This window comes from Vombatus ursinus, unplaced genomic scaffold (genome assembly GCF_900497805.2).
Source record: "Vombatus ursinus unplaced genomic scaffold, bare-nosed wombat genome assembly UNPS02014816.1, whole genome shotgun sequence".
Taxonomy (NCBI): domain Eukaryota; kingdom Metazoa; phylum Chordata; class Mammalia; order Diprotodontia; family Vombatidae; genus Vombatus; species Vombatus ursinus.
This window is the reverse complement of record NW_020954594.1, coordinates 24,903,487-24,920,891: the sequence shown is the minus strand read 5'-3', so window position 1 is coordinate 24,920,891 and position 17,405 is coordinate 24,903,487. Positions and strand designations below refer to the sequence as shown.

General features: G+C 35.6%; 1 protein-coding gene across 6 annotated transcripts in view; it reads left to right on the top strand.

Annotated features, from left to right (window-relative positions):
* CCNT2 (cyclin T2) overlaps window positions 1-17,405 on the top strand; it is a 45,406-nt gene that overhangs the window by 16,006 nt on the left and 11,995 nt on the right. For 5 of the 6 annotated variants that reach the window (XR_003566737.1, XM_027835544.1, XM_027835542.1 and 2 more), the window contains 3 exons: window positions 10,597-10,722; window positions 11,923-11,983; window positions 14,957-15,019. Coding sequence is in view for 5 of the 6 variants with exons in the window: in XM_027835542.1 (XP_027691343.1) it covers window positions 10,597-10,722; window positions 11,923-11,983; window positions 14,957-15,019 (250 nt within the window). In the remaining variant the exon portion in view is untranslated. The remainder of the gene's footprint in view (window positions 1-10,596; window positions 10,723-11,922; window positions 11,984-14,956; window positions 15,020-17,405) is intronic. The other variant, XM_027835545.1, reaches the window with a different exon arrangement.

The following is a 17,405-nucleotide window of genomic DNA, read 5'->3' as shown; positions in this document are numbered from 1 at the left end:
GTCATTCTTCCCTATCTCCAAAAAAATTGTGGTCTTTTGATACAGAGCAGGTGAGGATTTTTTTTTATTCAACTATTGTGCCCATAAAGCAAAAGAGAAAGAAACAAAAGCATTTACTCTTTGTACCTTTGAATGTGAATTTTCTATTAATGAGTCAGCCATAAAATTGTTGAGTACCTTGTCTAGTCTGTTTTTAAATTTTCTCAAGTAGAAGAGTTTTATCTTCTTCCCTAATCCTTTCCTTTGGGAGGTTAGCTAGTATATATGGAGTCACCATTTTATTATAAGGAATATTTTCCATTGGGATCACCTTACCCCAAATAACGATTCTCATTTTATCTGTATAATGTAGCTTGACTACCAATAATTATGCCTTAGTTTTTATTTATGCCTAAATAATATCAGTGCTTGAAAATTTATTAGTGGGATATTCCCCCATTTATCTCAGAAAATTAGTGTAAGGCATGTAGCACATATATTGAACCACTTATTCATACGTAGCCAAGCTCTATTTTTATGACTTTACAGAGGTACAGTGTAAATGAGGAGTTTAAGTAGATTGATTGGCTTCTAAAGAAGAGAAGATGAGCATTTTCACCTACTACTCTCACTTCCCTACCCTCCTTTAATTTCTTTTCTTTTGTCCTAGTGTATTTCTGTCCTTATTTCCTATATGAGACTTCCCTAGCCTGATGCTTCTTTCAGTCCAGCAACCCAATTCTGAGTCACTGCTCAGATTGTACGACTTTGAACTACAATGATTTCTATCCTCACTGCAGATAACAGAGTCATCTTTAGGCATATGTAAAGAGCTTCAGAGAGCACATCAAGCAGCCCTTCAGACTCTAAATTTAAAAGTGGGAGGGGCTAGGTTTATCAGGCAGAAATGGTATCTGAAAGGACGAGAAGTTTCAGACCAACAAAATGCTGTTACTATGGAATTCCTTTAGTGGTATCAAAATCAGCATTATTGCATGGACTCATTTTACTCACTTCATTCTTCCCACTCCTTTTTCTGTGAATTATTGAGGCTACAACTAATAATAAAAATTACAAAATGTCAGCCAGCAGTGGGGCATTTATGACAAAAAGGAAAGCAAGGAGCTAGGGACAGAAAAAAAAAGGGATGCAGAGAGCAGGAAGTAGGAATAGAAATAGATATGGAAATATTTGGTAAAGTGGAGTAGAAATGGAGCTAGACAAAAGCATTGCAACAGTAGAAAGGGGAGGGTAAGAGCAAGATAAACTTATTTTGCCATTTGATAGGGCTCGGTAACAAAAGTTCACTAGCAGTAAGCTTTACAACAGCTGCAAGGATTACCTATTATCCAGCATTAGTGACATCCAGTCATTTGGGTTGGAGTTTACACTAAACTGATGCCTCATTTTCTTTCTCAACCAAAAAAAAATACATTATGTTTATATTTAAAGTTTCATTTTGAGAATTTCATGCAGCAAATGATTCCATGATGCACATTGGTGTAAAAACCAAGATTGAGAGCTCCTGTTTTAAACATCACCTCTTTCTCTTTTGGAATCCGATCTTAAACTTGAACCATTCTAATGTACATTTCATGGGAACATACATCTCGAGTTGGCAGGACCTAGCCGGCTATTTTGGCCAACTTCAGATGAGGAAACTGAGGCCCAGGAAGGTTAAAATGACTTGCTTGAAGTAGTGAATGTCAGAAGCAGGATTGCTTCTTTCCTTGTCTAATCTTGATTCCTATCATGACCCAGCTTGGTACTTATTCTTTCTTTGTATCATTTTTCCTGGTTGTGGTTGTTTGTTTGTTTTTTGTTGTTGTTGTTTTTAACTCTTTATCAGAAACATATCTACATTATTTTTTTCTCCCAGTAGTCCCCTTGAGATGCAGGACACTCATATCAGTAAGAACACCTTTGCTGCAATCATTTTAGAAATTCTTTTGGAATGTATTGGAAAGCCAGCCTTTAAGCCATAGAAGAAAATTAGTTTTAATAATAATTGTTCACTTTTTTTTTGCAAGGTGGCAGCTGAGGTCAAGTGACTTGCCCAGGGTCACAAAGCTAGTAAGTGTCAAATGTCTGATCCAGATTTGAACTGAGCTCTTCCTGACTCCAGGCCTGGTGCCCTATCCACTACACCACCTAGCTGTCCCTGTTCACTCATTTTTCAGTCATGTCTTACTCTTTGTGACCCCATTTGGAGTTTTCTTATCAAGTCACTTAACACTGTTTGCCTTAGTTTCTCATCTGTAAAATGAGCTGGAGAAGGAAATAGCAGACCACTCCAGTATCTTTGCCAAGAAGACTTCAAATGGGGTCACAGAGAGTTGGACATGACTGGAATAGGACTGAACAACCAGAGTTTATCACAGTATAAATGAGTAAAGATCTTTGTTGGGGGCAGAAGTTTAGAGCAAATGTTCTAACTTGCAAGTGAATAAGGAAGTGTAGTAGATCTAGATTCTATTTCCAATCAGAATATTAGAGCTGGATGAGGTCTTAAACAATCTCCAGCCTTCTTGTTTTCACAAATGAAGAAACTAAGGCCCAGAGAAGTTATCTGGCATATTCAGAATCAAATGGAGTAAAACCTGGAATGTGACCCTAGGTTCAGCACATTGCATGTGGGTGCCACTAGCAGGCCTGAGAGATAAAGAATATGAAAGATGGAAAATAATGCAGGAGGAAAGAGAAATGAAAGATGGGGATAATAACAATTAGTAAAAATGCCATTAGCGTTATTGCCTTAGGTGTCACTGAAAGGGTAGGTTCTTGGACTAAACCATTGGATAATTTTGGTTTTCCAAGTAAGATGATCCTAATAAAATGAAGTTTATTTACTCTTGCTTGAAAAAAGGACCATTTTGAGTGGCTGAGAGTGAGCACAGCTGGAGGAGCAGATGTAGAACTCTGCTGTGAGAGAATTGGCTACAGATGACTTTAGTAGTTTCAGCCCAACCAAACTTAAGCATGGCATTTTAAGCAGCCAGACCCTAAAATCAGAAACCTGCTGTCATTCAACTTTGTGACTACTGCCAGAATCTCACAATCCCTACAGTATTTCTGGCATATGTCAAAGGATGATTTACAATCCATGCTTATCTTGGTATAGTTTTTGCTCTTGTGCCGCGTAACTTTGTAGTTACAAGTAAGAAAACAAGTAGTCTTAGCAGACTAACACCAGAATTCTCGCAAATAGCAAGTGACTCCAGAACCATGATTTCTTGTAGATTTTATAAACTGGGGAATAAGTGAAGGTTGCCGATCTACACGAGAACATTGGAAATGTCTTCTAATAGTTAACGTTGACCTAAAAGATGTAGATGCAAGTAGTGAGATTTCAAATACATATATATATATATATGTTTTATCTTTTCCTTAGCTTTTGAGATAAAGGCAGTTTTGAGACTTGAAGTAGTCCTGGTAGAGGTGTGGCTTAAAGATAGAACCACTACTGAGCTGTAAAAAATAGTGTGACGTTTATGGTCTTGTAACAGAACAAGATTTTTGTAGTAGGAAGGGTGGTTTGGAGGGGAGATAGATACTGGTTGAATTGAAATGAATTAACAGATTTGCATTGAGATCTCCACCAGGATAGTGAATTTCTTTTTTTTTTTTTTTTCCCAAAGAAAAGTTTATAAAGACACACTTTAGTGCAGGTATTTTGCTTTCCATTGGCTTGGGCTATTTTTGAAGAATAAGCTGTTTAATTTAGCTGATCAGAAGAAAAACTAATTTTTTCTGCTTACGGGAATTCAGGTATCATCTCTATGCAAATAACTCTTGAATCTGTGTATACAGCTCTAATCTCATTTGTGCTTCAGTCTTGAATCTGTCTGCTAGATTCAGTTTATCTATTTGAATGTCACTGCAACTCAAATTCAGCATGATCAAAACAAAACTAATTATCTTTCCCCATAAATCCTCCATTCTTTCCTGAAGCACTGAACCTTCTCAGTTCACTGAATGTTCACTCCTTCCTGAGATTATGTTGTAATTATATTTATCTATGTAGATGTCATCAGCCTCCTAAGGAGATATTGCCAGTGCATATGTTTATTTGTTTTTTCTGTCCCTTGTGCCTAGCACTGTCTTAAATATAGCATCCCAGATGTCTTAGTACAGTTTTAAGCTTCAGTAACTTTAGTGGTTTAAAAGTGCACCAAACTTTGGAATACACTGTGTAGTAAGCACTTAAATATTTATGGGATTAAATTGAAAACCAAAGAGTTCGTGGTTGTTAAAGATGAATCACAGTATTATTCATGGAGCCAAAACTTTTGGAAAGATTGGATGAGAATTGAGAGTACTGATTGTCATCTTTGGCAGAGATGGAATAACCAGAACCTTAGCAAGTACTGTGTTAGTGAAATAGCAAATTAATGGCAGGAGGTTGGAAAAGTGCATTCATTCTTAGAGCTGAAAGGAACTCAGATAATTGGAGCTATTTTAAAATAGGGAGTTGAGAGATAGTGGGTACTGACTAGGTAGAGGTCTTAAAGCAAAAGCTAGGTGACTAATTTTATAGTGGAGATTCTTCTTCAGGTGCAGATTTCACTAGATGGCCTCTGAGGGCCAGAGATATTAAGTGGCTTGCTGAAGTTCATAGGGCTGGTTAATCAGACTGCTATTCCTCAAACCCAGGTATCTACCTAGTAATATATAGGTCCAGTTGTATCAACTCTGCTGCTTCTATATTGTCTTTAAAACATTTCTCACTGTTTAGGATATTCTAATGAAACTAAGTAGTTTATGAAGTGCCCTCAGCTTCCTAAAGACTGAAGAAATGTGAAAAGTCTGAAAATTTGAATGAATAAGAGAAGTTAATAGCAGATGAGATTTGTTTTTCTGACTATGAATTATGACATTGAAAATTGAAGATTGTTTTAATAACTCCTTTGGATCCTGTTTTTGATTGACAGTACCGCCTGTCCAAAAGTATTTTATAAAAATGAAGTCATTTGAAGTTACAGAATTTAAGTTCCTTTCCAAGTAAATAATAATTGAAAGAGGAGGCAGATAAGCTGTTGGAGGGGCAGATATAGGGATGAGACAGAAGGGAACCAGAGATATCCTCTTGTCTAGATGAGGTTTGGGGTCGGTTGGATAGTGATTTCTTCAGTCTCTTGACTTGCCTGGGGAAAAGGAAGAATGTAAATCAGGTCTTGCCCCAGATGGGGGAACAACATAAGATAGGGGGCAAATAGAAATGTATTTCCATTGTGGCTGGACAAGATGTGTCTCATGATAGATTTTTTTGAGGGAGGGAGAATTAGCATCTCAAGAGAGCCCTTTTGTACTGGGTCCTGCTTCTCAGGACCTCATAATCCTTCCCTAAAATGGGAGTGTCCAACATCCTGGGTAGAAGAGGGAGATAAAAGTTCAGTGGCTTTGGAATGAGCAAGTGGTGAAGGGAAAAAAGGGGAGTGAGGACCAAAGCAAGTGTGGTGACTCAGGATACAGAGGGACCTCCATTTATACCACATCTCTTCTCATTTGTTTCCTTCATTCTATTCACGTAGCCGTCACCTCTCTCAGGTACACATCATTACTTATCTGGACTGTATAGCAGTAGCTATCTTGTGGAGTTCCTCACCTTAAATCGCTTCCTCCTCCTCCTCCTCCCCCTCCTCTCTTCTCCTTTGCATTTTCTGTTATACTTGTAATTCTGTCTTCTCGTCTCCACTTAAAATTCCTAGCTTCCTTTAAGATTCAGCTGCACCCTCCCCTAAAAAAACTACTTGTGCCTTCCACCGATGAAGGTATTAATCAGAAAGCACTTAAGTCTAATTAATAATGTTTATCTGTATTATTTATAATTCATTGTTGCTGTTATTTGTTATAGGCAGCTGAGTGGCACAATATATAGAGGGCTGGACCTAGAATAAGACCTGAGTTCAGATACAGCTACAGACACAGAGAGGGTCACTGTGTGACTCTGGGCAAGTCACTTAGCCTATATTTGATTGTTTTCTTATCTTTAAAATGGAGATAATAGTACCTACTTCCCATTGTTCTTTTAAGGTTAAAGTGAGATATTTGTAAAACACTTTTCAAACCTTAAAGCAGTATATAAATGCTAGCCATTATTATTAAGCACCCTACTATGTGCTAGGCACTGGGAATACAAATACAAAGAATAAAACAATCTCTTTTCAAGGGGCTTATGCTCTACCATATATATATTGTCTCTCCCATCAGTATACAGACTCCTTGCCAGCAAGGATTGTTTCATTTTGGTTTTTATGTCCTCAGGATCTAGCACAACATCTGGCATATCATAAATGCTTAATAAATGCTTGTTTTTTGCTGCTTCTAAGAGTGATACTCATCAAAAGATGAGCAGGGGCGATGTATAAAATCAAACAAAAGGGGGGGTGGATGAGCTCTTTAATTGTACTAATATACAATTGAAACATTAGAAGTCAGTCAATAAACAAGCCTTTCTTAATTCCATTTTATCCTGTGTATATCTAGTTTGTGCGTCTCCCTTATTTAATAAACTGAGTTCCTTGAAAGCAAGGTTTGTGTTTTACATTTCTTTGGAATCTCCCACACTTAACACGGTGCCTTGCAAATTGTAAGCACTTAATAAATATTAATGTTTATTTACTACCTTGTTGGAAAAGGATCCTGCAATTCAGTGTTTCTCAAGTTAAAGGAATGGATTTTGGGGTCAGGGATATGGGGACATAATCTAAATTATATTTTTATCTGGGCTAGATAAGGCTTGGCAAGGGGGGGAGGAGTGACACCTATCTCTGGGACCAACCAGTGGTGGCTAACACAGAGCTTACAGTTATAGCTTTAAGTATGAAAGGATTATTCTTGGCTCCAGATGGGGGTGAAGTGCAACTTTTTGATGGCCCCAAATGTGTCTTCATATGACACAAGCTACTACTCCACAGCATCCAGATTGTGCCAGGGCCATCCAAGTTTTCCCCACAGTGAGATTAATGTCAAATTTTTGAGGTATGCTGGTAGTTAGGATGGTGCCACATCTCCTCTGGCCACAAAAAATAGGTCCCTTGGGTTTGTTTTCAGAATGGTTAGTGATATTTCTTAAAAATTGATGATAGAAGAAGGCTCATAATAACAGTGAAACTCACCATTCAAAACTGTCAGACCTAGATTAAGATGATGTCTTCTGCCTCAGCCCTGAGCATCAAATCCCCTGGGAATAATCTCTTGAGAGAAAAGAGTTAAGAAAATGTTAAGTACATTGGAAATATCCATGTGTAATGGATTAGGCACCTTTCTCTGGTTAGAGACATCTCCACATATAAGGAAGAGAGTGTTCATGATGTCACTAGTAACATCAGTAATGGTATTATAGAATGTCTAGCTAGCTAAGAGCCACAAAGGAAACAATTATAACAGATTAACAAACATTGTTAATGGGTTAAATGCCCTAATGAAATGGACATGGAAATAAACTTCTACAATTTGCTTTCCATACAAGAAACATTTTTTAAAAGTGATATTCAAAATTAAAATAAAGGTCAGAAAAAAAAATTACCACGCCTCAGGTATTTAACTAAAAAAGTTGGAATTGTAATCTTGATTTGAGACAGAAAAGCAATAAATAATATAAAGAGGGCAGACTTGAACCCAGGTCTCCGAAGCAGGCTCTCTGTCTATTATATGCAGTGCTATCTCTCACTAATAATTATTGATGTAAAAATCTTAGCAACTACACAGTATTCTATCCAAATAAATATCTACTGACCAAGATAGGTCTTAACTAGAGATATTCAGGGGTGAATTAACATTAGGAAAATAGCATAGTTAGTCATAACAGAAAAACAGATTATTTGATCTATAGTGGGAAAAGCCTTTGGAAAAAATATAGCACTCATTTGTTTTTGTTTTTTTCTTTAAAACCGTAGGCATTAAAGGACTTTGCTTTTTTGTGAACAAATAAGTACAAAGATAAAGCAAGGATGGCTCTTCCCACCATTATTTTACAGTTATATGTAGTTTTAGAAATTTTAGCTATAGCAAAAGACAGAAGAAAAAAAAATCAAAGACAAAATTATCCCTATTTGTAGATAATGATGGTTTACTTTGGGGAAAAAAACAGTTAACAAAGAACTAAACAAGATAGTTAATAATTTTAATAAAGTAACAGTACAAAATCTCAAATTATTCAGCATTTCTGTATAGACAGCAAAAAATAAAGAGAAAACAATAGTCTTCATTTAAAACAACTACAAATGATATAAATGTGCAAATTAATATACCAAGGCTGGAAACAAACAGATAAAGACACTTGTGCTGTAAGGAAAAAAAAAATGTGAAAAATTCTAAACTAATACAGTGCAAGGTAAGCACAACCAGGAAAATAATTTTACACAACTACCAAAAAAAAGTTTGTGATACCAAAAGGCATTGTAACCATACTTAATTACAATAACTAATCTAGACTTCAGAAAACAAATGATGAAACATACTTTCCTCTTTTGGGAAAGGAGAGAACTGACCACAGATTGACAATGTTGTATGTCCTGGATTGTGGAAGGAAGGATATTTAGGGAAATGGTGGATTATAAAAAAAAAGTAAACATCAATAAAACTTTTTAATGCAGTAAGATAGAATACTAGACCTGAGAAGGGGTTTTAGAGATGATGTGCTTCAGCTTTTTCTTTTTAGAAATGAGAAAACTGAAGCTTGAGATTTGTAACTTGTTAGAAGGAGGACAAAGAATGTAGGACTCCTCCCAATTTGGTGCTTTTTCTGTTACATTTGAGAGGAGAGACCCTGTCTCATTACCTTTGTATGTTTCTTAGCCTAGAAGTGTCAAACATATACCAAACCAAATTAAGATATACTTGAGGCATGTTTAATAAATAAAAATACAATAGAACATAGATTATGTTTATGTGTGATTTTAAAAGCCAATACATGACCCATAAACCTTATGTAAATTTTAGTGGCCCCCAGTTTCTATTTGAGTTTGACACCAATGCAGCCTCCTTAAATTAGTTGATTTATTTTTAGTTGACCATGAAAGACTATGGGACAGCAGCTTCTAAACTGGAGTCACTTCAAATTTAGTTCATCAGTAGGCTGTGTTCTTTGAGGGATAACTTGGCCCAAATATAAAGGGAAGGTTCCTCATCAGGGTGGCCGTTAGGTGATAATTCTTTGGCTGTACTAGCTCTTCAACTGGGCAAAAGAAAGTATGCAAAAATCCCTAGTTCAAAGAAATTTCCAGTGCCAGACAAATTTTATATGTTACATAATTTACATATTTTCTGATCTGGCAGTTGGAATATAGTGCCAATTAAGGTCAGTATTTTGAGGATTTTACTTAACTTATTTAACTCCTGTTGCAAAAGTATATGTAAAATTTTTTTAAATTATATTTTCTTTATCAGTGGGATGATAAAAGTTTTTATTGACTTTATCTCAGTATTTATTATTTAGACTTATTAGAGCATTTGAGTGAAAGTAACTCCAATAAAAGTCATGAATGGGGCTTTCATGTTTAAATTACACTTCCTTTCATTACTGGTGACCCTGTTTCTATTCCTGAAGTCCAGACTACACAGCCCTTAGCTACAATGGCTAGAGTTCTCTTCACTTCAACTATTCTTCCCTCCTGCTCTCCCTCAAGCCAAAAGCCATATAACCTGGTAGAAACTTGTGGTTGTCCAAATTGTTGTTGTTTCAAAAGCAGTTTTTAGGAAATGTGCTAGGAAACAAGTCATTCTTTCTTGCCCCTGCTGAAAATGTGATCCAATGTGTCATATTCTTAGGATCATTAAAATGTTTAAAGGTGTGATCTAAGTTGGCTAGTATAATGTGTTAAAAATTAACCGCTATTTTTCTTTGGTTTTTTGTTTGTTTTTGTTTTTTGTTTTTTAAGGCAATTGGGGTTAAGTGACTTGCCCAAGGTCACACAGCTAGTTAGTGACAAGTGTTTGGTCTGAGGCTGGATTTGAACTCAGGTCCTCCTGACTTCAGGGCCAGTGCTGCATCCACTGCGCCACCTAGCTGCCCCCTTCTCTTTGTTTTTTGATTGACTGAATAATGATTTAGTATGCTTAATTTCTGAATAGGGATCAGGTTTACTCTTTGTCTATATATTTTGTGAAGGATACTTGTAGCCATTAGGTTTGCATTTACCTCTGAGTATATTTATTTTAACTGAATATAGGATTAAACATAATTTTACAAATATGATATTTCATTATCTTGTTTGCAAAAAAAAATTAAGTGTATGTATATACATATATGACAAACTTTCATTATTTGTTTAATTTTTAGCCCCTAATTTTGTCTTTTTCTTTTACAGTGGAATGGAGATTATTTCTATGACATATTAATGAGCATAACTATAAAATTAGTGCTATTTAGACTTTCCCATATAGGTAAACTCTCCCATCTGAAGGAGAATTATCATTTTATTCTTTCTTTTGCCCTTGCTATGTTCTTTTACTTGAAGAAGCAATAGATATTTGTCTTATGGTCAGATACTTAAAAGAATTTAACTGAGAGAGGCAGTTCCTCTATTCCCAAAGACACCTGATGTTGCAAATAAGGAGTTTGTTTAATTTAAAAGAAAACTAACTAAACTAAAATTAAGTTGGTCTTTTCTGCAGATAATAGCACCAACTGCATTATTCTTGGCTGCAAAAGTTGAAGAACAGCCAAGAAAACTTGAACATGTCATCAAAGTAGCACATGCCTGTCTTCATCAAGAGCTACTATTGGACACAAAGAGTGAAGTATGTGACAGAATTTTTAAAAATTGAAATTAATTCCTTCCACAGTTGACACCAATTGACCTACATTTTTATCAGCATTCATGAAATTGTGGCAAAACTTTATTTGAAATACCTGGATTATTAGAGCCCCCATCTTAAGTCTCCTAACTGAACTTCAGCTCACATAATTATAGATCAGCTATTGATGTCGTCTTTAAGAGTTGTTCAATTTATATAACATGGATTTATTTTTTTTTAAGAGGTGGTGTCACTTAACTATCCAGTATACAAAACAGAATTCTAAACCATATTAAGCCAAATAAAAGCTATACCTCCCTTCCTTGCCATGGTATAAAATCTAAGCACTCAGTATAGTTTTGTCCAGGTAAGAAAATTAGGCATAAGAAAGGAAAGCTGTGTGTGGTATATCACATCAGGTAGTGGAGTTTCTAATCATAAAAATTGGAATCTGTTTTCAGCCGTAAAGTGAAAGAAGAGTAGGGATAGCAAATGAGAATGGTTTTAGCTGTGTTACCCTTTTCCTTAACCGTAAAAAGCTCTGTGATCTTGGCATTTTCTGTCTCTTAAACAGGGTAATGGTGGAGAGTAATTATTTTTATTTTATGTCCATATATTTTTACCCTTTTCAAAAAAGCTCTAATTTTAGTGGACATAGGCTGTATTCACACCAAAATACAGTATTTGTGACTTGCTCTTTTGGGTTGATAACTTTAAATCTGAGCATCAAGTTTACAAATGTTCTCTCCTTCTTTCCCCATCTTCCCTTTAAGGAGGTTGATTCATTAACTTCATTTATCAAAAAGAAAGTACTAAAATTGAATTTAGAGTCTTTGTTAAAAACAACTCATTTGTGGGTGTTTTAAGTAAGTTTTCTGACTCGCATTTATTCCTTCTATTAGTTGCTCAATAGGAAACTCAAAATCTTGATACCCATTTTGTTTGGGGAATGGGAAGATTTAATACCCAAATATCTCAACTAATGTGATACTGAATATATTCTTGTACTTGGCTTTAGAAATACACATTCTCTCTAAATTTAATAATATTAATATATTCATCATATTCTTGTGTTAGAGATAATTAAAAAACTTTGGATCAAATTCCTTTAGAATTTTATTATAATTTAGGCATTCTTCCATTTAATATAAGAAGACTCAGTAATCTGCTCCTTATAACCTGATTGTCATTTTTCCATGGCAGGCATACCTTCAGCAGACCCAAGAACTGGTTATACTTGAAACTATAATGCTACAAACTCTGGGTATGTAGTAGGTATCATTTAAAATTTATTTCTGGTACACTTAAGTCTATTAAACCCCTAAAAATGGACAATTTGAGTATATATTTGGCATAACATGTTGAAAACTTCTTTAGGACCTAATCCTACCATGTCATAAAACGTATATTATTTTAATTAAGCTTTGAGCTAAATTGTTTTATTTATAGAAACATTTCTAACATTCACTGGAAGTTTATGTAATCCCAATAAATATTCAGATTAAACATATGAGAGGTGAAGGGTGATCCTTTAGACTATCAAAATATATAGAAATGGTCTGATTTTAATTTTTTGGATGTTATATCCCACACTAAAGGGCCTGCTCTCGTGCTTCATTGTGGCAGGGAAACTTGACTTCTGAAAGGCTTTTCTAGCAGTCCTGACCAGAATGAAAAGGCTTCAAGTATGAAGAGAAGCAGTATAGTGTATGGAATATAGCTCTGTATTTGAAGTCAGGAAGATCTGAGTTCAAAATTGAACTGAAGCAGTTACTACCTATGTGACCCTGGGCAAGTCACTTAACTTCTTTGGGCCTCAGTTTCCTCATCTGTTAAATAATGGGGTTGAGCAGCATGACCTCTAACTTGCCTTCTATACCCTGTCAACCCAATGATGTATTATACATCTGTCACCTAAGGATGACTCTAACTAAAGTAAGAGAGCCTCATCACCAAGTTATCCTGAATACGATGAGTTTTTTGGCTGTAAAAGCTCTTGAAGACTCGTGATTGCAGCCTGTGTCACTGGAGAAAGTACTCACACTTATGACTTGATTCTCGAAATATTCAAGTTATTTCTTGAAACAATAGAATAACTACCAAAGTGGGAAAAGAAATCATTATCTTAAGGTGCAGCTAGGTGGCACCGGATAGAGCACCGGCCCTGAAGTCAGGAGGACCTGAGTTCAAATCCGGCCTCAGACCAAACACTTGTCACTAACTAGCTGTGTGACCCTGGGCAAGTCACTTAACTCCAGGTGCCTTTAACAAAAAATAAAAAAAAAAAGAAAGAAACCAAAACATTCACTTGTCTGAACAGTTTGGTTCAATATTTTTAAGAAGTCTGTTCTTCATAAAGTGCCCCAGAAGTCAAACTGCAATAGTAAAAATTAATTTGAACAGTATCAAGTCAGTGTTAAAGTCATTCCCTACACTACAGTTTTCTGGATTAAAAAATGAATTTGAACATCTCTTTGTTAAGTACATCTTTGTGAATGACATCTCTGCCTTTTAAAGAAAAGCTCAGGATAAATGTTGGAGGGATATGGGAAAATAGGCACATTGTTGATACACTATTAGTGGACCTGTGAACGGTTATAGCTGTGCTAGAAAACAATTTGGAATTACAAAAAAAAAAGTTATTAAACAGTGCATACCCTTTTACACTGCTTTACCACTGCTAGGCCTATACCCAAAAGACATCAAAGAAGAAGGAAGAAGTCCTGGATATATTTATAGCGATTCTTTTTATGATAGCAAAAAACTGGAAACTAAGGGATGCGCATCAATGGAAGAATGGTTGATTATAAGTTGTGATTATATGAATGAGGATTGAAGAGGTAACATGTATAGTGGTTTAAAATTTTAATGCTAGCTGTTATTATTAATTAATATGATGGCATACTATTGTGCTTTAAGAAATAGATTTCAAAAATATACAGACTTGAAAATTGATGTAGAGTGAAATCAGCAGAACTAGAACAGTGTATACTGTAACATCAGTATTATTAAAATGAACAGTTTTGAAGACTTTTATTAGTTTATAAACTAATAAAGAATAAAAAAGCAGAACCAGGAGAAAATGTATATAGTAACAGCACTGTAAAAACAAAGAACTTTGAAAACTGTAAGAACCATGAGCATTGACCACTTATAATTCCAGAGGATTGATGATAAAACCTGTTATCAGTCATTTAGGGTATCAAATGAAACCTGTTTTTGTTATAGTCATTGATGGAATTTATTTTGCTTGACACTATATTTGTTACAAGAAATTTGTGTTTCTTTTTCCCCAGTGGTATAAAAGGTGGGAAGGAGAGAAAATAGATTTCTATGATTAAAAAGAAATGAAGAGTTTGGGGAAATGCTGAATGTTGCATGCACTTTCAGAAGAAGTCACTATTAGTTTTATTTAATTGTTTTACTTTTTTACAAGTGATATCTCAAGAAGTAATCTATAAATGTTTGTAATATAAAAAGTAAAACAGTAAGAAAAAGGAATTTCTGGGGGGTTTTTTTGTGTTTTGTTTTTAAGTTAAAACAATACCTCTGCTGAGCTAGAATGAGTCTCAGTAGTTTTTCTTATTTGGTGTAAACTTGTAGTTTGATAGTGTAGGTGAAAAAATTACCAATTCCAGGGGCAGCTAGGTGGCGCAGTGGATAGAGAGAGCTTCAGGCTTGGAGTCAGGAGGACCCGAGTTCAAATCCAGCCTCAGTCACTTGACACTTATTAGCTGTGTCACCCTGGGCGAGTCACTTAACCCCAATTGCCTAAGCAAAAAGAAAAAAGATGTTCTGAAAAAGCTACGAATTTCAGATCTGTAACTTAAAAGAAAAGAGCATCCTGGGGGCAATAAAAGATTAAAGGGAATTGATTCAAGGTTTGAGCTATGTGCTAAGCAGGGAGACAATTCTTGATCTTGAGGAGTTTGCCTTCTAATCAGGAAAGCAACTTATAACTTAGGGTCCAGCTTTAGGGTTTATGGAAAGGCCAGTTGATTTTTAGTGTCAGTGACAGGACCTAGGAGCAGTGCAATTTGCAGTGGTAATGCAAATTGTAAGTCCTGTTGGATTTTAGAAAATAATGGAAGGACATTTGGTCCTAACCAAAGTTGGGAAGGGTGAAATGGACCTGAGGTGTAATGGAAAATAACTTGTGTTTTTATGTTTTACGTTAAATTGTACTGCTTAAAACATTGAAATGGTAGCTAATTTAATAAAATGTTTTCTTTTTCAGGTTTTGAGATCACCATTGAACACCCACATACAGATGTGGTGAAATGTACCCAGTTAGTGAGAGGTAAATAACCTCTGAAACCTCATAATGGTATTAAGACTTAATAATTGATTTATATGATTTCATTCTCATATGTGAGAATTTTATGAGAATAGGAAAAATATTTTTCTCATCGACTATGGAATGTTCATAGAATTATAGCATGTTAAACCTAGAAGAGAGAGGGACCTTAGAAATTATCTAATTCAGTCATTCCTTTGAATACTGTGCTGCGTTTCCTTTCTAATGTACTCTTCCTGTTCTCCTTCACTACTTCTTAAGTCTACATGGTGATTTAATGCCTGGCCTAGATTTAATGGAGAATGCAGAATTTCACTAGGAAATTTCAATATGTCTTTTGACACATAATACTTATGGCAGTCTGCTTCCTTCCATGCCCATTGTAATGGACTCCATAGGTGTAAGCCAACAATATAGATAAGTAATGGAATTATCATCTCATTAGCCTAGATATACATCTGATACTGTTAGAAAAATGGCCTGTACATGCTTTCTAATTCTGTTTTATTCTTATTCGTGTCCTTCCTTAACTCCTTCATGAATTATATGACACCCTGGAGATCTTTTACTGGGACTTGGAATGTTTCATGGAAATCAGAGCAAAACTTGGGCTTTTCATCTGTTAATTCTAATTTTTCACTGTATGACCACATCATCAACTTCTGCAAAATAGTGTCCTATATAAATTGTTTGTTGCCTTATTCAGTATTTTAATGTTTTATAAATATTTAAGCCAGAAGCCAGGTGAAGCACTTGTGTTTTTATGTTGTATTTCCTGATTAGAAATTCCACTGAAATGTAGTGTAAATCCCAGCTTTCATCTGTAAAAATGAAAGGACTAGACTAAGTGACCTCTTAGATCCCTTTTAGCTCTAACATTCTGTAAATATTCTTGTCCACACAGAGCTAATAGGACAAAGGTCAGAACAAAAACCTGTTGGCAGTTAATAAAAATCACTTCAATAGGAAGCAGTGTGTGAGTGTGAGTGTGTGTGTGTGTACGTGTGTTTGGGGGGGAAGAAAATTAAGTCATACCTTTTCAAATAACCTTTAGGTACAGCAACATGCAGACGTAGAAAGTCTCCACTGCTCAGGGTTGCAATATTAGACTGTTATACAATTATAGTACATACAGCATTAGCAAGTTTGAATGAAATAATATAAGAAAAGCACTAGGTAGATGCACATATTATTACTGAGTGTAACTGATTATGTGACTATTGCCTACTATTAGTAGCAAAATATCTATACCTATACATATATATCTGTGTAACTAGATATCTATATAGCTAGATATGGATAGATACAGATCTGGAGAGAGAGGAGGAGAATATGTTTATCTAGTGCTTTACTGTGATTTCATTTAATCTTACTAATGCTATATGTACTATAGTGGTATAATAGTCTAGTGTTGCAACCCTAAGCAATGGAGACTTTCCACTTTTGCATGTTGCTATATCTAACTTCTTATTTCCATATTGTTGTTTCCCTTCTGAAGTGACTTTTACTGATTGCCAACAAGTTTTTGTCCTGACCTTTGTCCTATTAGCTTTGTGTGGACAAAAATATTTATAGATGTTAGAGCTAGAAGGGACCTTAGAAGGTCATTCCATCTCTCATTTCACAGATAAAAAACAAATTCATAGAAAGTTTAGAGACAAAATTACCCAGTCAAATGGCAGTAAGTGATGGAATTTGGATTTTAATCCAAGTCCCTTGGTTCTTAGTCCAGTATTCTTTCCACTATATCATGTTGTTTCCCTGTATTTGAAAGATTTTGTCATCCTGCAGGGTTTTTTCCCTTCTCTTCCTCCCACCCCAAGATTCCTATTTCATTGGCTTAAGAAAATAAGGAAACCCCCTGTACTAATTCAGATCATTATCTGCACCTTAGAGTCCTAAAGAGTTGCCTACCTCACTATGACATTAAGTGACTTGCCTAGGGTCATATAGCCAGTATGAGTCACAGGCAGGACTTGAACCTACTCCTTCCTCATACCAAGGCCTTTTGCACCATACCAGGCAGCTCTCAAACCTTTGGCTTCAAAATGGGTCGGAGATTTAAAGGTTATTTGAAAAGGTATGACTTAATTTTCTTCCCCCCCCCCCCCAACACACACACACACACACACCCTCTCTCTCTCTCTCTCACACTCACACTCACACACTTTCTTATTGGAATGGAACTAGATCTTTAATTCTGTTGTTGTAAGGACCTCCTAATGAGCCAACTCATTTTAGCAGTTCAGCAGTACTGCTCTGCAAAGTAGAGACTTAGAAAGATGCCTAAGAGTAGTAAGGGGGTAGCCCAGTGACTCACCCAGGGTAATATGTGTCAGAAGCAGACCTAAACCCAGGTCATTCTGCTTCTGAGGTCAGCTCTTTATTC